Genomic DNA, 21,993 nt, shown 5'->3' on the forward strand with positions numbered 1-21,993 from the left:
TCCAGCGTGGGCTCCTCTCTCTTCTTCATCACTAACCTCGGTATCTGCAGAAAGGTTCCTCTCCCATTCCAGTCTCCTCCCCTGCTGCAGGTTTCCCCTCTTAAATCTGTTCTCCCACAGGTGTTACCGCTGTCACTGAGGGGCTCGGCCTGGGCCAGGTGGGTTGACTTGGAGCCAGGGAAGCTTCTAGAAGTTTCTCACAGGAGCTGGCCCTGCGGCCCCTCCCCTGCTACCAAAGCCCCTGCCACGCAAACCCAAAACACCCCCACACAGTGAAATAATTGGATATAAAAAGAAATACAGTTTAGTACTCTATTTTGGTTTTGTTATCTTGTAAACATGTATTTACTGACTGACTAAAATAAGCTTTCTCGTATTATTTGTACCATAGGTCAGTTGCTCCGTCTGAAAATGTTTCGGGAGGACCATGGGTCTTGGATGACGATGTTCTTCAGTACCATCCTCTTCCTCTTCATTTTTTCTCACATTTATAATCTGTTCCTCATTATGGCAGGGAATATGAGGTAGGTGACACAGTTTCTTTCTGTCTCTTTTGCTCTAGGATATATTGTCCTGGAAACCTTTCATATTGTGCTGCTTTACAGTGAACGAGAGCTTACCAAGATGTAAACATACTTGTATTCACTATCTTTTTTTATTCTTCTGCTTTCTGAATTTAGGTAGAATAGTAATTTAATTGGTTAATTGGCCAAGAGGATTAAACTGTCAGTTATAAAATGTGGGGTCCTAGACTAATGATAGCAACTATTACATCAGGGTACTAATGAACATTTTTTTTTTTTAAATTTAAAATTATAAAATTATAGCTCAACAAATTTGATTTGAAGTTAGGGCTGAGTAGTTTAAAAGCATAAGCATTACTATTGTGCATACTGAGGAAATTCAGAGTTAAAGTTAAAAGAAATTGAAACATCAACATTTGAGGAAGCTCAAACTCAAAACACAAACATTGAATATATAGTATAGTGTTATTTTGGTTATGTACAATAATATTTGCTGATCCAGTTTGTTAAAAATATTCTTAAAGATCTATTTTTTTTTCCCATAAGGTGCTCTGACAGGGCAAAGTTATGGTTGGCTGACAGATGAACAGCTGTCTTTTTATTATGTCTGGATTTATTTTAAATGGAACTCTTTATATTAATTTTCTGACTTAAGAAGACTTGCTTTCTCCTATTATCTCAAAATTAACACCACTTTCATGTGTTGATTTTCCTGAGAAAACCTCCATTATTAGTCATCTAATACCTACAAAACGAGTTCACTGGACAAAAATATGTGGTCATGTTGTTTATGAAAGGCAAGGTAGCATCTGAAGAGTTTCTAGCAAGGAATAAGAAGCCCAGTGTATATATGAGTTGAAGAACAGTGCAAATAATTGAATGACTTGTTCTTAGCAGAATATCAGAGCCACACCAACAGAGTCTGATGAAGAGTTATTTAATGGGCCCTGGTGTGGTGTGTTACAGATCTTAAGTGTGTCAACAAAAATACACAGTGTATGTAGTCCTTTTACCAGTGTGACATAAACGAAAAGGTGAGTAGGAGGCAGACTGGGTATCACTGAATGAACATTAAGCGCAGATCAGCTGGGCTAATCATGAGATTGTGACATGAAACTAAATGTATTGATTCAAGCAAGGCAGGTAAAGCAGCAGAATCACCGAGTATTTTAGGAAACAATCATGGTAACAATGTGGTAAATATGAATAGGTGCCCAATAAGAGGCAGAATAATCATCCCTGAAATGAGAAGGGTAGGAGCATTGCAGGTTTCTGGCTTCCCTATTTATATAGTCGTACTATTATTGGTATTATGTTAAGATTTATGTTTGGTATTTCTAATGCTCTGTAAACTATAACTAGCTGTTAGACAAAGCATTAATGATTTTGAAAGCTTGACTTGTGTCTGGAAATCAAGAGTTCATTTGTCCTTGTCAACATTCCTGCTCCCCATATCTGTTACAAGCGTCCATTAACTGCTCTGAAGAGATTGTGTAGCAATCAGCATCCACATCCATGGAAATAGGCACAGCCTAGTACTGAAATAGCTGGTGTCAGTCAAATCTGCCCTCTTGCTTTCTGCAGGGTAAAGCCTTTCGTTCCCTGGAGCTTACGCCCCAGCCCTAGATTTGTTGTGATTTTTTTGGGAAGCTGACCACACTGTGCTCAAGGAATCACACTGCCTTTTTCGAAGTGGACTGAAGGCTTGTTACAGCCATTTTGGGTGTCTATTCCAGCAAAAAGGCAGCATGCGGATACGGAACAAACAGTTTCGGTCTCAAACTGCACAACGTAAACCATCAGTCAAACGGAGCCCTTGGGTCAGTCCTCCCAAATTTGAGGTAGAACAATGTGTAGTACTTTTGAAAAGAGTATTTCTACAACAAACATCATCAAAGCCAACTACTTCATGTTGCTATAATAAAGTGTTTCAAGGAGTGTATTATTTTTTCCTGAGTAAATGTAATCCTTATGAAAGCTATTTGCTTCACACACAGAAGGTGTGTACTTCTGTGCAAAAGAACACCTCTGTCCACACCTTTTGCCACAGTGCCTTATTGAAATGACTGACGCCAGAGAGACTGGCTTCCAGGGTAAAGATCAGCGTCTGCCTGCATGGAGGTTACAGTCTTTGTAGAGACAAGCTGACCTTTGTGCCTATGGACTCCTATGAAACACAAGCATCCAGAATACCCATCTTTCCATATAAAGGCTACAAAAGCCTTACAATTACTGTCTACAAGACTGAGCGAACAACATTCTTTTTTTTTGCATGTGTTTCCTCCTTGCCCTGTCCCTGATTCAGCTTGCCCAGTGTGCTGGCAAGAGAGTAATTCTGACAGGTTTCTTTATGTCAGATGTTTGGTCTCATCAATGAAAATCCCTTTGTGGCTCATGAATAGGAGAGTCATGTGTCTTGCATGTGCGTGGCAGTGTGGATGATCGCAGCAGAAGCAATATCCTATTGAAGGTTCAAGAAACCTGTGCCAGGAGTGCTTTAAAGCCCTGTCATGTTACCATCTCTAAGAAGGTATATTTTACAGTTGCTAAGATTTGGAGGTTTTTTAGAAGTATTTTTAATGACACTTCACGTGTCTTCCTGTGGCAAACCTAGAAAGCATGAATGTATCCCTTAAAAAGGTAGCAGTAGGGACTATAGTTTGCTGGGAAGACCAAAAGCTGAACAAGTTGCTGGTATTTGAATATATATTATAGAACTATTTGCCGGGTGAAAGTGTGAGTATTTGAACTGAAAATTTTGTGACAGATTGGAATGTACCTTTTGTAATTTTAAGTTCCTCTTTTTTCCGTGACATTTCCTTTTAGGGACTTCACAGTTTATGACACTTACCCACTGTACATTAGGTCATTGCTGTTGTAGTCGGAGCTGAACATGTGTTGAGGAGACACGTCTGAAAAGCTGTCGGAGAATGGTCTGCAGCTATTATTTCTTACTGCTTCTCATCCCTGAAAAAAGTAAGCAGAAGCCGAGCTGGGCATAGGGCCCACGTCAGCCCCAGTTTGTGTAACTGTCTGAAGGCCCAGCAGGGTTGAGGCACAGGCTTCAGGAAGGAGGTGTTTGGTCCAGCTGGTCCTTGTCTGCAAGAAAGATGAATTTTGCATCTTCTCTGTAATTTGGATTTTAAGTTTTTGAAGTAGCGAGAAGGGCTGCGTTAGCCAGTGGTATGACGCGTTGCGAGAGGGACTCTGATACCACATGATGTGACGTACGTTGGCCTGGGGATCTGCTGTTCGTGCTACAAGTCTTCTGGTGGTTTTGTGCACATGAGCAGAAGTACAACATCTGTCACGTTGTGGTCCGTCACGCTTGTGCACAGTGGTCCATCACACATGTACGCAACGGTCCTCCGCAGAGCAAGCCCAGGCAGCCCCGGGAAGAGGCCAGTGGCCCTCTGTGTCAAATCTGTCCCTGTCACTTTGCCTGCTCTGCACTATTGTTTGCCTTTACATGGCTGAAAAAAATCCCTCCTTCCTTTATCCATCTTACAACAGCTGCAGGAGCCTGTTTGGAGGTCTTAATTCATACTCGGCACTATTTCCATCAACACAGGTCTGCATATAGTGAATAGAAGTTTTTTTCTATGATGATAGACAATAGGAAGATAGTGGCCGCTCTCTTGTACTCAGCTTCTGCTTTGCTGGTTTCCATTCTGCAGAAGCGCCTGTCAACTCCTGTCACGTCATCATAACGTTTTCTTTGACCAGTGCTCTGAAGAGGGGTAAATAGTTTGCTTGGAAGCTGAACTCTGGTTGCCAGCGGTCACTGGGTGAGGCTGGGGGTCATGAACTGGTGGCAGCACAGCGTGATCGAAAGTGACGGTGAACAGTGGCTGCACGATTTTCGGGCACCACCCAGTCACACAGTTAGGGCTACGAATGCACCGCGAGGTGGCCAGGTGGCCATCTGTCTGTCCATCCGGGGAGGTCACTGCACAACCCCTCTGCAAACATTGTGCACTACTGGCCATGTCTGGGGTCCCCCCACCCAGGCTTGAACAGTATGGTCCTGTTCATACAGTCCTGAGCAGGAGATCGCTATCCAAGTCTTTGAAGATGTGAATTGGGTCCTTTAAGTGCTTATAATACCTTGTGCTGGACATCATTATTAATAACACATAGTTAGTTATTGGACAAGACCAATAACATTGGCCAAGGCCAAGGTTTCTGTTAGAAGCAGTAAAATTTGAAAAGCAGGAGTGTTGTTGAACATTTGCAGCAAACTCAAACCTAGTATGTGCGAAAGTAGCTCAGAGCCCGGCGTGCCAAAGTAAAGCCCTCAGAGGATTAAATAAGCACATTGTTTTGCAGGGAGAAATTCTAGAAAGCTAGGGTCAGCATCGTCTAGCTTGAAGAATTTCTTAAAACATTTTAAAGACAGGAGTTCGTGTAATGAATGGTGACAAGGACAATGTGAGAATAACACAGAATTTTATGACAATGTTTTACAGTATTGCATGGTTAAAAAAAACAAAGGACAAAGCTCATCAGAATCATCCTTTGTCTGCTGCTTGGAGGAAACTGGAGCAGTGTTGGGCTATTGAATTCTTAGGGCTTTCCCAGTGATTCCCAATTCACAGCATGCATGTGCAGTTAGGTGCCAAGCTCCATGGTACTCTCTCATCTGAAGACCTTCTGTAGTACCTTGTAACTGATACTCTGTGCTACCTTGTCAGAGATCTGATTTCTGCCTTTGTCTTTGGACTCATGGCCTTTATTTTTCAAAATACAGTGTGGCAATGCTATTCAAATCTTGGGTAGATAAGTTAACTGCCTGGCAACTTTTGCGTAGTGCCAGTGAGCACGGTCAAGTTTTCTGCCCCCTTGCAGAAGATGCCGGGAAGGCTTGTCTGAAGGCACTCCAGTGGAACGTGAGATACTTGTCTTGCACTTTGTCTCCTGTGCTTGGCCATTTCTGATTGCTATTTTAGAGCCTGAGTTGAAAGACTGAAAAAATGTAGATCAGGATTTCATTAAAAATGAAGGGTTGTAATGTGCTGGTGAGAGCTGTGAGGATTTTGAAAATGATGACTCTAGAATGATCTTGGCTTTCAGAGCACATGCAGGTCTCTCAGTCAAAAAGCCAAAGCAGAGTAAGGAGAGTAGTTCCCTCCTCAACCTTTTATTATCTCTTGTGTGGTAGAGTGACTGAACCTGTAGATGCTTCCAGTGTCCTCTTCCTGCACATGCCCACAGCCACTGCTGGAGGAGTGATGAGCATCGTTATGATCTACTCCATGTTTCAGTACCGTACGTCCCCATTACCAATGGCATCCTGCATGCTGCAAGGCATGCTGGTGTGCAGTTCCAGTGTGGTTTCACAGGAAAGGAGGCTTTTTTTCTCCATACTAAAGGTTCACGTAAATGTACTTAGTATAAATCTGCTGTGTGGGTGTGGATGAAAGGTTTTTCACAGTTAAAAAAGTGGCTATGTTCTGTCCAGGGCCCAGAGTTGTGACACTTCTCAACACTTTTCAGATCAAGGGCATTTATTTAATTTGTAATGCCTGTGTCACCTGCCCAGCAGCCTGGAGCCGTCTTATGTAAGAGCACCATATATTTTAATCATAAACATTACCTATATACATGCAGTTCAGGCCTTGTGTACTCAAAGTACTGTCCTGACAGCTACGAAGTAACTCTGCCTATTGCTTGAAGTCCCATCTAGCTCCCAACCTGGTGAACTCCTGGAATATTGACTTTGTGGTATCTGAACAGGTAGGGTGAAGTACAGGTGTTATATGTCTTTTATCAAAGTACCATTGAATACTTTTTTAAAAAGTGAGGGACTTCAGTGTTTATTTGTTAACTAAAGTCATTGAGATTCTTGAACTTAAGCAGTGATTTTTGAGCTGTGTAACACCTAACAGATAAGGAACCGAGCTTATTTAATTAAGGCTGAAATATAAATGAAAGGAAGAAGACCTTTTTTATTTTTTTAATCACATGGGATAGAAGAGGATTGCAGAGGGGTGGAACAAGTATTACTGGTGTTCATCATTCCTAGTGTGTTGTGGCAAGGCCCACGTGGTGGCAGCAAAGGGCACGTTTTAACAGTGGAAAAGCTAAATCCCGTGGAAATATACAGGGATCCTATCTATCAAACATTTTCTCTGGATTTTTCTGTGCCACAAGCTGATTCAAAGCCCTTAATTTATGTTGTCTTTCCTTAAAGGAATTCTGGGTCTTGAACTGTCCAGGGACTGCCCCATATTTTTGTCATTTATATGTGACTTTTGTGTGCTTAACATATAAGTCAGTACCTACATGTATTGAAGTTTTTCCGATTGTATTGCTTTTAAGTGGAGAATATATTGCCTAAAGGAAATCCATTCTCTCCTTTGGGAGCATGCGTCATTAAATAATGCTTTGATATTTAAAATTACAACAGTGATGTATTTTTCACGTGACATCCAAAAATCAGAGTTGTGACTGCTTGTCTCACAAATGTCAGCTGTCTTGTCTTAGATGAAGTGATTTTCAATTGACCAAAGGATGTTCAGGTGCCTCATTATTCGACATGGTAAAGTGTCATTAAAACTGTAGACACAAACCATTTTCTCTTTTGATGCTAATTGTCGCATTGCTATAGCAATAATACAAGTTGTCGGGATTGTCTTTTTTGAGTGCTGAATGTGTCAGGAGAGGGTTTGGCGTGAATTTATTACCTGTGCTGTCAAAGGGTTTCAGTTATTCTTCTAAAGCACTAGGAGAGGTACATCTTTTTGGTGTATTTTTGTCTTCTCTTATTGCTCATTTCTTTCACAAGAGATGTGTGAAATTACAACACAGTTTATGGTAATAGCAGGAATTCCTTAGGAATAAAAAAATATTCCTTTAATTAATTTTAATTAAGGTTCATTTTGAAGAGGACTCTGTTTCAGTGATTCAGTGAATTGGGACCCAATTATGATCTGCAATTGACAAATGTATATAAAGATGGTTTGCATTTTGTTTAACAAGCTGAAACAAGGAAACAGCTATATACGTTTTTAAAAGCCACAATAATAGTTTTCTATTAAATACTTTACCTTTATCCAAATTAGTTACTGTTCCTTTTCCTTTTTCCCCATTTGTAGCTACATTCAGATTATTGTGTCCCTGGAAATGTGTATTTACTGAAGGCTTTATACCACATCTTATTCAGGATTCTGTGTTTGAGTTTGTTTGATTGCTTTATGATGAGTCAAGGATTAGTCATCATTAGCATAATTTTTAAAGCAAGTTTTAAGGACAAACAGGAGTGTGTTTTCCTAACCACTGTTAATGTTCTACAGAACTGCAAGGTCCACAGTGGGTTTGTATTAGCCCTCCAGACTACCTTCATAGCTGTGTCTACCCAGCCATATGTTTCATGAGCTTTATATTGATGTATCCTTTGTATATATCTGTTTTAGTTATGTATTTATACCATAGTCATGCCATAAGGCAAATCCTAAATTGTTGGGGTTTTTTGTTTGTTTCAAGCTCTCAGCGAGAAAAAAGGGCTTAATATTCATCCCTACTCAGTTGGCAAAGATAATTGTGTTATACTGTGATCTTCAGAAGGTTCAGGCTTTTGTGAACTGCTGAAAGGAAAGGTTCCAAATCCGTACGTCCTCTATGCCATTCTCAGAGACTTTGGGGCCGTTATGTGTCTTTCCCAAAGAGTATGTGGAAAACAGGGACTCCCTTAGAGTACATGTAGGTTCTAAACAGCATAGGCTGTGACAGGTTTACACTGTGTAAATTTATACAGAGGCAGAAAGTTCAGTACAGTTATAAGAATCACGGATGTAAAATACTGCTCCAAGAATGCAGAAGGCTGCAGTCTTCAAGTGGTCTTCAAGTGAGGCTTTTTATTGCAGGTTGTCATCCCAGCTGGGATCCTAACACACAGGCGTCTAGTGAGATCACATCAGCAAAAGAAACTGTGTTTTCCAAGTCACTGTGATTGAAAAGTCTCTTGGGCCAGCATTAGTACTCGAAAATTAAAGTTTACTTAAAAATTTCCAAGCTAGTTCAAGGTGTTTCAACCTTTGTAGCTAAACGTACTCGCAGTCATATCACCTGGTGAAAAAGTACCTCATGGTTCCATGTGCTAAATCTGCCATATTGCTTCTATCTTCTGTAAAGTAGACTTTAGCAAACTTTTCCGTCTCCTAAGCCAGGAAATGGCAAAGCAAAGAAAATGCTTAGTTTGGATGTAATTAAAAGGTGATGATTCTGAAATCCCAAGCCCTGTAAAGACTAAGAAATTCATTCCCCAAACCACACTCTCTGTGCAGAGGACAAAGTAGGTCTTGCACATCACAGAACAACCAGCATAGAATCGTCATAGATCTCCGGGTGGATGGATGTAGACAGGATACCAAAGAGCTCCCATATCCATAAACACATCCCAGGAGTACCTTGTGGTCAGCAGGATCAAAGGCTGCCAAAAAAACTGTGGCACAGTTGAAGGTCTGTTATCATGAAGTGGCCATAATACAGGTTGATCAGTTTGCGAGCAATGTTAATCACTTTGATAGAATCCCTTAATCACACCATGATGTTGTCACTGTGGCATTGTCTGTTAGGATTATGTGAAAATACTCTGCTCCATCAGCCCTGTTGCCGGTTCAGAAACAATAGCATTGCTACTGCTTACGTGTCTTGTTTTCTTTGCCCATGACACACATGCGTTTAGTCTCCTGAAGACTGAAAAATGCTTTTCTCTAACCCAGATTGTTCCGTTCCAAAGGGAAAAATAACCTGGGCTGAAGTTAGTGGGTTACGCTGCGTTTGCAGCTCATCATGTCTACCTGGACTTCAGTAAGGCCTTTGATACTGTCTCTCACGGCTTACTGCTTGAGAAGCTGGCAGATCATGGCTTAGACAAGTGCACTCTTCGCTGGGTGAAAAACTGGCTGGATGGCCAAGCCCAGAGAGTGGTGGTGAATGGGGTGAAATCCAGTTGGCAGCGGGTCACAAGTGGTGTTCCCCAGGGCTCGGTGTTGGGCCCTGTTCTGTTTAATATCTTTATCAATGATCTGGATGAGGGGATTGAGTGCACCCTCAGCAAGTTTGCAGATGACACCAAGTTGGGAGGCAGGGTCGATCTGCTGGAGGGTAGGGAGGCTCTACAGAGGGATCTGGACAGGCTGGATCGATGGGCCGAGGCCAATTGTATGAGGTTCAACAAGGGCGAGTGCCGGGTCCCGCACTTGGGTCACAGCAACCGCACGCAGCACTACAGGCTTGGGGAAGAGCGGCTGGAAAGCTGCCCGGCAGAGAAAGACCTGGGGGTGCTGGTCCACAGCCGGCTGAATACGAGCCAGCGGTGTGCCCAGGTGGCCAAGGCAGCCAACGGCATCCCGGCCTGCATCAGAAATAGTGTGGCCAGCAGGAGCAGGGAGGTGATTGTCCCCCTGTGCTGGGCACTGGTGAGGCCGCACCTCGAGTCCTGTGTTCAGTTTTGGGCCCCTCACTACAGGAAAGACCTTGAGGTGCTGGAGCGTGTCCAGAGGAGGGCAACGAAGCTGGTGAAGGGTCTGGAGCACAAGTCTTGTGAGGAGCGGCTGAGGGAGCTGGGGCTGTTTAGTCTGGAGGAAAGGAGCGTGAGGGGAGACCTTATCGCTCTCTACAACTACCTGAAAGGAGGTTGTACTGAGGTGGGTGCTGGTCTCTTCTGTCAGGTGGCTGGAGATAGGACGAGAAGAAATTGGCAGGGGAGGTTTAGATTGGATATTAGGAAAAACTTCTTCACTGAAAGGGTTATTAAGCATTGGAACAGGCTGCCCAGGGAAGTGGTTGAGTCACCTGGAGGTATTCAAAAAACACGTAGACAAGGCACTTCGGGACATCATTTAGTGGGCATGGTTGATGGTTGGGCTCGATGATCTTGAAGGTCTTTTCCAACCTAAATGATTCTGTGATTCTATGTGAGGCCATATGTCTATGGCTAATCATGATGTAGGAGGTTGGAAGTTTAAAGGCACCTCCTGAGGCCAGTTAGGATATAGGCTTGTCAGGATGATCGGGCTAGAGTGTAGTGTCTTCTTGTATAGGAGATCAGGTCCTCAGGTCATCTCTTCTCACCATAAACTAGGAAATCTGTAAAGCTGTAATCTGGACTATTAAAAGATTTTTCCTATGCCAGGGATGCAACTCGAATTGGGGCTTATATTCTGCAGGGCAGTCTGAGGGGAACTACTGCCAATTTCCACTAGCTGAGGAGCTGGTTCATTACTGTCTGTCTTCTGTTTGCTTTTAGCTCATAGAAGGACATTCAGTTAAACACAAAGTTTTAATAAATATTAATGTAATAAAGAGCACTTCCATAAGAAGCAGGTTTTTAAGAAGGGAAATGCTTCCTGGCACTTTTCATCCTTCTTCGTTTTGGCTGAAAACCCTGAAGATATCAAGTACCTGGAATGGAAAAAACATGTAGCACAGCTGCCACCCTAGTGAGACATTTGCTTGCTCTAGGTACTGCTGCTGTATTCTCTTTTTTTATCGCCCTAACAGAACTGGGGAGCAGAGAGCCCACCTGTCCCTAACATCTCTGCCAATAACGAGGTAGGTGGTAGCAGCAGATGGGTAGGCAGCCTATTCCCCAGCCTCGTTAGGCTGCTGGAGTGGAGGGTGCAGTTGTGATTGAGACTGCTGAACACGAAAGCCATGGCAGAGAAGGAAAGAGAAAGAATTGGAAAGTGCAGGAAGAAATTTTGTAGGCGCTCGCTTTCCTCTGGCAGCAGCAGTAGCAGCAGCTGATGCGACTCAGACAAATTTAGCCTGTGTAGTGCTTTCAGCTCCCACAGGGTAACACCTGGGATAATAGTCTCTTATAGTGCCCTTCTGATGGCCCCGGGTGCATTTAATGCCTCGCATTTGAATATGACTACTTGTGTGAACGAAATTGAGCACTTGAGGTAGTCCTTGCCAGGTTATGGCCCTAATGCTGGTGGTTAAACTGCTTTAGCTAGAGAGGGTAATCTAAATTACCTGTTTTCTTCATTGTTTAATAGTACAAGAGAAAATGGAAGAAAATGAAAGACCAGGTTTACTTTCAGAGAAAATATGACTTGAGTTTATTTAAGCTTTTATGATTGCAGTCCCCCCCAAAGTACATGCATTTGTAAAACATATTTTGTTGTCATCTGTCATTTTTATAGAAATGTCTGAGTTTAGCAAGTGATAACACGTCTCCCCGTTGCTTTATCCAATGTTATAACCATCAATCACCCTAATACGACAACTGTAACAAAATTAAGAAGTTGTCCATTTAAGAAATACTTACCTGCATTTTCCAGCAATTGCATGTGTTCTAGGCCTGTTTAAAGAGAATATAAGTGATATAAATAAAACTGTGCTTTAATGATTAAGCTGCAGGGTTACTGCAGGTTTTTTAAAACAGGGTATCTGGCTCATAGGTGACACCTGTTCGTTAATATGTTCAGAACTCTACAAATCAGCAGATTAAGAGACATGCTTGTACATGTGAACTTTTAAATATTTCATGCAATTTAAAAATTGACTACTTTTTTCTAATCTAGAAATTTTGTATTTTTGATCAAAAATTTATGATTTTTTCACCCAAACTAGAGAGTTTTAACATTTTGGCTGCAAAATGGAAGCTGTGAACAGTTTTTGAGTTTTTAAGAAAAACAGGTATATTCTAGTAAGAGAAAAATTGCTGAAAGTCTAGCTGTTTGATACAAATCTTTTGGTCTTCTTGGATGTCATAGAGAGATTGGAAATATTCAGTTTGCCAGACAGTAAAGGGCACAAATTAAGATGGTAGAGCAATAGCGCATCTCATTCCTGTTACTTGCATTATTTTAATTGATACTTACCTGAGTTAATCTAAAATGAAACTAGCAGTATTTTTACTATGGACTTGGAGTTAAATCCTTAGTCTTCTCTAAGCAATACTCATACTATGGAGAAATCTTAATCTGTAGTCCCCCAACAGGAAAAAAGACAGTACATTTGGGGAGGGAGGAGAATTTTTCAAGATTTGGTAAAGGAAATTTAGTCTACAAAAAATACTGAGGAGGTTAAAGGCTTTCTTGCTGTATTTAATTTCTTTTTTCAGTTGATTACTCAGATACATTTGCTGTTTCTTGTCTCTGTGAGCCTTCATGCCAAATCCTGAGGTCTTTAGTCAGAATACCCACTGGATGATCCAGGATTTTTGCTTGGTAATAGCTGCAACACCCTACTTTCTTTTACTGGTAAACAAGAAATAGTGTCTTAGAATTTCTTGAGCCTTCTTCACAAAAATACATTTTAAGCCTTTTTCCCACTGCACTCATCTACAGGTTTTGAAGTGAATGTTTTTATTTGCTGTGCAGCAACAATATGCAAAGTTTTGAGACAGGACTTACTACCATTTTCTTATTTTTTGTGTTTGTGCCAAAACTGTGTATTATGTAGTTCCAGCACCCAAAGGAACTTCATGCTTGAATAAGTAGCCAAAAAGCCAGTTACAGCAAATTGACACAGTTGTTATTTTGAATAAAACATTGAATGCTTGCTGTAAAAAGTTCACAATCAGTCCAAAATTCTTCAAGAATTCAAAGATCAGTTTGAATAATGTACAAATAACTACTTATGGCTGTACCAGATGGCAGAAAAAAATTGCTAAATTAATGAAAAGAACTTTTTATAATGAATATACTCACAGCTTTCTCCATGTTACTGTTGTTCAATTAAATTTAGTGTTAAAGCATTATAATTAACATGAAATTTCAGTATTATTCAGACAAAATGCAATTACATTGACTGAGATATTTACCTTGTCCATTCTGTAGGGATATTCTGTGAAAGGTGGAATGGACAGTGTATTTTAGAGCAACTTGGTTGTGTTTGTTTGTGAATCAGTACCTATAGATATATGTAGAGACAGAGGAATTTCAGTGATGTATGGCTATTTCTGAAAAAATGAAAAGGCTCTTTTTTATTCTAAAGATGTATACTTTTGCCTGAAGGCATTACTGGGAGTCTAGTATTTAAAGATTTTATCTTCCCTTTTTTTTTTTTTTAAAGTAAGTAAAACTTTTAATGCAGTTCACCAATTTAGGAATGAACGAGGTTGAAAGTAGCTGAGCACAAAATTCCAAAATTGCATGCTGAAGTGGTATTCGTATATGCATGTAAAAAAGATTAATGTAAGTTAGGATACAAACATTTTCCAATGCAAACATTTTCTATGCAAAGATTTCTCACAAAAATTCTTGAGTGCTGTGCAGATAGGTTAGAAATATTTTGCCACTTACCAATGCTCACCTAGCAAAGTGTAGGCTGGGAATTTATTTTTAGAGACATTTTTACTGTAAAAGAATCAGCATGACTGTGATGGAGAGCACTGCTGGTTGTAAAAGTTATAATGAAACATTGAAAATGACACGGTTAGAACCTATCTAAATGGAAGCAACCTGTAAAAAGAATTGTGATAAAATGGCTTTCAGTGACACATGCTCTGAAAAGTAGAGTAAAGATACACAATAGGTTCTGCTTCTTTCAGGTGACCCATTGTAATACCTCCAGTCTATCTAACACATAATGGTAACTAGGAACATAAATTGATACTGGGTAACAGCAGCATTTGACACCTACAATTAGTTCTCCAGTGATGAATAAATGATGATAGAATCAAAAGAACCTTTTTCTAGCCTTAAAATGCTTGCGAGGCTAAGAAAGGGAATATTCCTTTAGCACTTAGCCATCTGAAGTAACAGGAGGATGACACCCCGCTCTGTATAAAGCACAGTGGGGGAACTTGCACAGGGCTTTTGTTCTCGTCTTAGAGGAGTGAAGGCCAGTTCCGTGTGAACTCCCCGATGCCTCCCGGTACAGCAGGTCCGCTCCCGAGCAGTGTGGCAGCAGCGGCAGAAACCCGCAGTTTTGGTTCTGTGACACCAGCTATTAGTGACCTGCGTGTACTCTGCTTCTTGCGCTTAGTACTGAGGCTTGCCGGGCTGGCTCAGGGACAGAAGAAAAGAAACCTTAGATTATAGACTTCAGAAACATGTGTCACAAAAGCCTGGAAGTTTCCAGGGCTGAAAATATTCCTCTTAGTCTCTAGTCATATGTAGCAACACGTAGTACTTGAGGTCGCAAAGGCATCTTTTAGTCTCTTTCAGAGTTATATTGTTGATAATTAAAAATGGCTTTCTCACAAAACTTACCCAGTAGAAGCATTCCATGCTGAAATGGCTTTCATATAAGCATACAAAAAGGTGAAGGTAAGTTAGGATGGAAAAAATACAGCAAAAAGTTCCTGCCGGTAAGTTGAAACCAAAATTCAATAAGCTAGAGCATAACACCACTACAACCAGTCCACCTATGGTCAGTTCTTGTGACTCAGAAACATCCACCTTTTTAAATATTTCAGTTTGTTTTTTGTTTTTTTTTCAAGTAAGAATTGTCTGCCTCCTCCAAGAAGTGGAGAGTAAATGCTCAGTTCACATATTGGCAGGATTGAGGAGGAAAACCTTGTTTTTCATCTATTGCTGAAAGCATCCTGTGTCAAGGAGGCAGGCCATACCCCAGGATATTTCCACACAGTGGATATTAAGATCCAGGTTCTCCCTGTTCTGCTTTGCCTTATGTTGCAGCTGCATAAATGAAGTGATTCACAGGCAGTAAATAAGCAGAGTGCACACAGTGTCAGAGAGATTGCTTGAATGCTGTAGCGATGAACGTTGCATATGATTGTATGTGCCCATCTGGTATTACTGGTTCCAGCTGCTTTTCATTTCAAAAAGAGAACAGTGAAAATGGCTGTAAATAAATTTTGTTTGTTTGTTTGTTTACCACAAACTTATGCTCAGGATTTATACATTAAAAATTAAAATAGGCTGGGATAGAAAATTTCAAATGCTGCTAGGACTTCTGTGATTCTTTCCCTAGGTTTTCCAATTCCACCTTTCCTCTCAGTAAATGTTTACCATTTCAAAGAAGAACACAGTGGCTGAGGAATGGGGAGGCTTCATGTCTCTTGAGGGTGCCCTGGGATTGTCTAAGAATCTGGTTGGAGAGCCCTAAGTCCCAGTGGGAGACTTGAGATCACCCCAGTGTTTGTTCATTTTAAAGCAGACTCCATGGCATTTGAACCAGCCTATATTATGGTTGCTATTGTATTCTAGAGGTTACAGACTGATCTGAGAATTGCATGAGTGTCTCTAATACCATGATAAATCAGGAGTGTTTCTACTGAAGGTAAGGGATCAAGATTTGTCTCTTAAAATGACCCTAACAATCGAGGAAAAGGAAAAGTCCTGGAAGTAAAATTAAAAAATATGCAAATTATAGAATCAAATAATAAATCAAAAGGAATATTTTTTATATTTAAGGGCTTGGTTATTCTTGCCAGTATGTCATCCTTCTGGCTTTATGCAGGAGCTGCAGTCTCAGAATACCATAGACGAGGAAAAAACACATGGTGCTCCAGTAGAGCTCCTTGTTCTTCACAGTGAGCAGGAAATCCCACCACTTTTTTATCAAAAGGAGGTTGAGGAAATAAGTAATGCTAGCAGCAGTCCTCCACATCTTTGTAGAACATGGTTTAGGATGGTCAGCAGGATGCTTATACCACGTGCATGCCACTTTCCCAAGAAAATTTCTAGAGATGAAGACACTACGAGAGTCGTGCCCAGACTTTGGGCAGTTCACGCATATTCATGATACTTCTTGTCGCCTTGTGACACAGGCAAAACTGTGTAGTTGTCCAGGGTCATTCAGGGTTTTGCTATTAATGGTAACAGGCTTCCTCTCTAGATTGAGGGTTACCGCCTGTCACCTTCCTTTGCTGGATTAGCATCAGTGTAGTTCTACGTTAATTTGAGTATATCTGTCTATCAGCCAGTGAAAAGCCAAAATCAGAATGCGGTGCTGAATAGCTCATTTCTATGCTGAAGTTCAGATTTATACTGTATGCTTTTTTTTTTTTTTTTTTTTAATTTCAAGTGTTTAGGACATGTACCTGGGACTCGAGAAGTATTTCCCCTCACTCCAAAGTACTGTGCTATTTATTATGACTGTTTGAGACAATGTTTATTTTCTCAGATACTTTCGTGAAAGTGTGATAGCCTACTATTATATGCTGCATATTTATAGACTTGCAGAACTAAGGATACGTTTTCACAGCTCAAGGCAGCTGTGGTAAAAGTAAAGTACGATGAACATTTATTCTCACCGTTTTCTGACATTTTGAATTTTCAGGTTTGTGACTACCATCACACTAATGTAAATTCCTGTTTTTTAAAATACCACATAATTATATATACAACTGTACACTCAAAACATATTTCCTCAAATATTTCAACTTTGTTTTAAAGCTGTTTTCAGTCACCTTCAAACTATTTTTTTTTTTTTACTTTTTCTATTAACCATTTCCTTTCTAAATCATACCTACACACAAACACATACATTACTCAAAGGATATTCAAAAAGTATGGTAAAAACCTGAAAGCTCTTACATTACTGGTATAATTAACCTCATGAAGTTCAACAAGGCCAAGTACAAGGTCCTGCACCTGGGTTGGGGCAATCCCCAGTATCATTAAAGACTGGGGATTAATTTACCGAGAGCAGCCCTGCAGAAAAGGACTTGGGGGTGCTGGTGGATGAAAAATTGGAGATGAGCCAGCGATACGTACTTGCAGCCCAGAAAGCCACCGTATCCTGGGCTGCATCAAAAGAAGCGTGGCCAGCAGGTTGAGGGAGGTGATTTTCCCCCTCTGCTCTGCTCTGGTGAGACCCCACCTGCAGTACTGCATCCAGATCTGGGGTCCCCAGCATAAGAAGGACGTGGACCTGTTGGAGCAAGTCCAGAGGAGGCCACGAAGATCGTCAGAGGGCTGGAGCACCTCTCCTGTGAGGACAGGCTGAGAGAGTTGGGGTGGTTCAGCCTGGAGAAGGCTCTGGGGAGACCTTATTGCAGCCTTTCAATATATAAAGAGGACTTATAAGAAAGATGGGGACAGACATTTTAGTAGGGCCTGTAATGGTTTTAAACTAAAAAGTAAGGTCTCCCTGGAGCCTTCTCTCCTTCAGGCTGAACAACCCCAACTCTCTCAGCCTGTCCTCACAGGAGACGTGCTCCAGCCCTCTGACCATTTTTGTGGCCCTCCTCTGGACCCGCTCCAACAGGTCCACGTCTCTCCTGTGCTGAGGACCCCCGAGCTGAACGCAGTACTGCAGGTGGGGTCTCACCAGAGCAGAGCAGAGGGGCAGAATCTCCTCCCTCGATCTGCTGGCCACGCTTCTTTTGATGCAGCCCAGGATACGGTGGCTTTCTGGGCTGCAAGCACACATTGTCGGCTTGTGTCCAATTTTTCATCCACCAGTACCCCCAAGTCCTTCTCAGCAGGGCTCTTCTCAATCCCTTCATCCCCCAGCCTGTATTGATAGCAGGGGTTGCCCCGACCCAGGTGCAGGACCTTGCACTTGGCCTTGTTGAACCTCATGAGGTTCACATGGGCCCACTTCTCGAGCTTGTCCAGGTCCCTCTGGATGGCATCCTGGCCCTCAGGCATGTCAGCCACACCACTCAGCTTGGTGTCATCTGCGAACTTGCTGAGGGGGCACTCGATCCCACTGTCTGTGTCATTGATGAAGCTATTAAATAGTACTGGTCCCAGTATGGACCCCTGGAGGACGCCACTCGTCACTGATCTCCATCCAGACATTGAGCCGTTGACTGCTACCCTCTGGACGCGACCATCCAACCGTATTCCTCATCCACTGAACAGTCCATCCATCAAATCCATATCTCTCCAATTTAGAGAGAAGGCTGTTGGGGGGGACCATGTCAAAGACCATACGGAAGTCTAGATAGAAGAAATCCGTAGCTCTTCCCTTGACCACTGATCTAGTCACTCCATCATAGAAGGCCACTAGATTTGTCAGGCAAGACTTGCCCTTGGTGAAGCCATCAGGTTTTAGTAGGTTTTCAGAGGCTATGGTTTAAGAGGTCTTAAGCCTGCAAAATCTAGGTCTCAAGAGAAAGGAGTAAGAGAAAACCAAGTGTGCATCAGACAGTGTTCCTGAAAGATACAGACTTTGAAAAGTGACCCAGCACTTCCCTAAGCCAGTTAGATTAGGAAAATATGTGATAAACAGCTTGCATCTGTTTGCAGCTGACTGGTGTTATCTGAGAAGAGAGCCTGGATTCACATTTTTTCTAACAGCCTACCTTTTCAGGTCAGGCCAGATCCGCTGCTCTTTACTGGTGCTTTCCAATTCAAAACAGTCAGTGTAGATTGCACACAAAAGTAAAAAGTAGTGAAAGGGAGAAAACCATTCTTTCTGTTGAAGTTGTTTGGGTCCTAAAAAAATGTTGAATCAGTTTTTACTTTGGTCAGACTGGTTTCCTGATCTCTGCTTTTCAGGCTGGGAAATTCAATAAGAAAAATACGTTTTGTTCTTTGGATGTTAGAGAAATGCTGTTTTGGAGGTGGGGTGCAGTGTGGTCGGTGAGTCATCATGATAGGTAAAACCAGGTAGATGGATCACAGGTAGCGATGCCCATAGTCTCTCTAGCAGAAATGTGGATTCATTTTGTACTGGTATAGAGCTGGTGGTTCAGGCAGGGGTTTTTCGCTTCTGTGTGTGGAAAACTATACTGAAATGATAAAATCAGAATTAAGGCAGCTAGAGGGCACTGTGGCTAAACACTTGTAATCTGCCTTTTAACTAGACCTGATTTACTTGCCAGACAGAAGTTATAATTCAGAATTAACAATAGCTTTATAGTTACCCCTCATATCTTTTGTTGTTTCTAGAATGCAACAAAATTGCTATAAAAAAGCATCTGAAAGATGTGTTGTTTCTGTCTTTGATGAGCTTTTGTATGAAGAGCCAAAAATATACAGAACAGGGTATGACTGAGTTCCCACTAAAGAATATATTGACTATAAACCATGTACATATTTACAGTGCCATCTGCACATTTTCAGATGTTGAAATCTTCTATTCGTTACTCACATTTGTCTAATTAATAAATAACTGTTAAGGGAAGTTGTTATCTATATGTTGTAGTGGGATCTTTATGTATGTAAGTAGGTGACAGATGAGATATTCCTATATATGTCAAAAGTTGCTTCTCTGATCAGGGATTCAGTGCAGTGCATAAAGTATTGCTTTGTGAGTTTGTTTGGTCTTTACTCTGAATGTTTGGGAAACTGAGTAAAACAAAAATGGTGTTCCGTAACCTGATCAGTTCCTTCATACATAACTAGCAATATTTCATCTGTGAAATATATCTCATGGAAATTTTACCAAAGAAAGATTCCAGACTTTGACTTACTGTGAATAGTAGCTTCTGAACATGCAAGGTTGGATTTAAAGTCATTTTGCTGTATAGATTTCCTCAAGGAAAGCCTTAGCCCTCCTGTGACCTCATTTAAACCAGCAGAACAACCTATTTGAATTGGTACTCCTGTAGGCAAAGTACTCCAAGTCTGTCCATAAGTAAATTGCTAGGAATTAGTAAGTCAGGTGCCAGATAGCTCACTCTAAATCACAAGGTAATCTTTGCTGGGTATGTGATACATGCATAGCTAGTGGAGAGAACAGATAGGCTTTACAAAATGTGTCTTTTAATGTATACAGAAAAGTGTATTGAGAACCTTAGGGCTATGGTACAATTTAAAATAAGCGACTCAGAGTGCTAGCTTATGTTTCCTGTATAAAAGTGGTGATAATCAAAGGAAGTATTACATTGTTTTTCATGATTCCAGAGTTCTTGGCTTAATATTTCATCAGGATGCAACATGGCTATGTATATGGCTCTTTAATGTAAAGTTTACATCTGACACATCTGAATGCTTTTATCTACATAAATCACATACCAATTAACTGCTGTTATTTAATTACACCATCTATTTGAGGGAGTAATTTATTAATCCCACCTAATTTGGTGTGTGCTGGTAACTGTTCACAATTGTGCAGTTCAGCTGGGATTAGTTTCGTGCTGTGTGTTGCAGCTGCACCACGACTCAACTCCTCTCTTTTGTCTCTGTTTTATTCAGGAAGGTGACAGTATAGGTAACAGCTGAGCCAGTTATCAGTCTTGAGTTTATTGGTGGATTGAGTGCATGCTCAAGGCAAAGATGAAATTATTATGTCCTTAGGGAGTGGGTTTTTTCCTTTTCAGATTTCTTATGATTAAGCCTATTCCTGATTTTTGGCCGTGTTATTTTCCAGTGTCATTGAAAAGTATTTGTCTGCATCTTTGCAGCAGCACTAAGTATATCCTGTAGAACATCTGAGTTTGCAGTAGGCTCGCAAACAGTAAATACAGATATTGAATTTTTGTCACCCTACCAATAGCTATTCTACTTCTGTGAATATTGCACAAAGTATACTTTTAAAAATGTTAATTGGAACCTACTGTGCTGACTTAAACAAATGGTTGCGCCAAGGGTATTAAATTCATGATTTGTAAGATTTATTACAAACTTAGTCTTCAGTTCTTTAATTAAAAGGCAACTGATTTTTATCAGTTCAGTTTTCTTTACTTTCAAGGAGAAAACTGCTACAATAAACCACCAAAAAGAAATGAAAGTTTATTGGAGTAGGTATGAAAAGAATCAAATTGACCTGCTCAAATCCTTAGATTACAGGGAAACTACCCAGGATAATTGATTCCTCTCATTGAGATTCAGAACATACAAGGATTGTTTTTCTCTCTTTTCCTTTCCTCTGTCCAACAGGAGACCTGTTTAAGTCCCTTCTGTCTTGTGGTATGAAGATCAAAACTAGAGTAACTCAGGGATTCAGTAGAGTGCATGTTTTAAATAGAAGTCCTCCTAGCAGTTCATTCTGCAAAACACCTATTTTATAAGTGTAATTTTGTATAACCCCAGAATTCCACAGCGAACTGGTTTTCCTTTATTATTTAGGTAAATTAGTGTAAACCAGGAGAAGTGTTGCTCTGCACCAATGTTTTGTGACTATTTAAACTGTGATTTCACATACACGTAATGAAACCTGAAAACTGCTCTTATTCTGATTGGTTGATAATCCTTTATGCCCAGTGAGCAGTTCTGGTCCCCATAATAATTCTTTGTCGTTGTTGACAATGTACTGTACATCTAGGTATTATAAGACCAAACATAGAGAAATATCTTCTCTTGCACCTGCATTTTCCTTGTTCATGCGTCATAGTCTAATAGATGGTTAGAAAGGCAGGATGGATCCAAGTCTGATTTATACTGATAAAAGTCTTTTCCAGATAAATGAAGATGGACAGGGATTGATTGAGTGTCAGGCTGTATTTTCACTAATGACATGTTAGAAGAGGATGGTGTATATCCAGTTCCCTGCTTCTCATGTACCTGGCATTTATGTGGATGCAAGTGGGTACAGAGTACTCACTATTTTGCAGCCTGTGATTCAGGTGAAACCCCTCCCTTAACCTGCTCTTAGGGACAAGCTCACTTCTCAGTCCTCCAAGCTTTGTCTGTGAAGATATTAATTA

The 21,993-nt window shown here is 40.9% G+C and overlaps 1 protein-coding gene across 5 annotated transcripts in view; it reads left to right on the forward strand.

Moving 5' to 3' along the window:
• The window catches only part of TMEM117 (transmembrane protein 117), a 238,258-nt gene that overhangs the window by 49,746 nt on the left and 166,519 nt on the right, over window positions 1-21,993 (forward strand). For all 5 annotated transcript variants that reach the window (XM_030013218.2, XM_030013219.2, XM_030013221.2 and 2 more), the window contains one exon: window positions 392-524. In XM_030013218.2, coding sequence (XP_029869078.1) covers window positions 392-524 — 133 coding nt within the window. The remainder of the gene's footprint in view (window positions 1-391; window positions 525-21,993) is intronic.

The sequence above is a fragment of the Aquila chrysaetos genome, chromosome 5 (assembly GCF_900496995.4).
Source record: "Aquila chrysaetos chrysaetos chromosome 5, bAquChr1.4, whole genome shotgun sequence".
NCBI lineage: Eukaryota > Metazoa > Chordata > Aves > Accipitriformes > Accipitridae > Aquila > Aquila chrysaetos.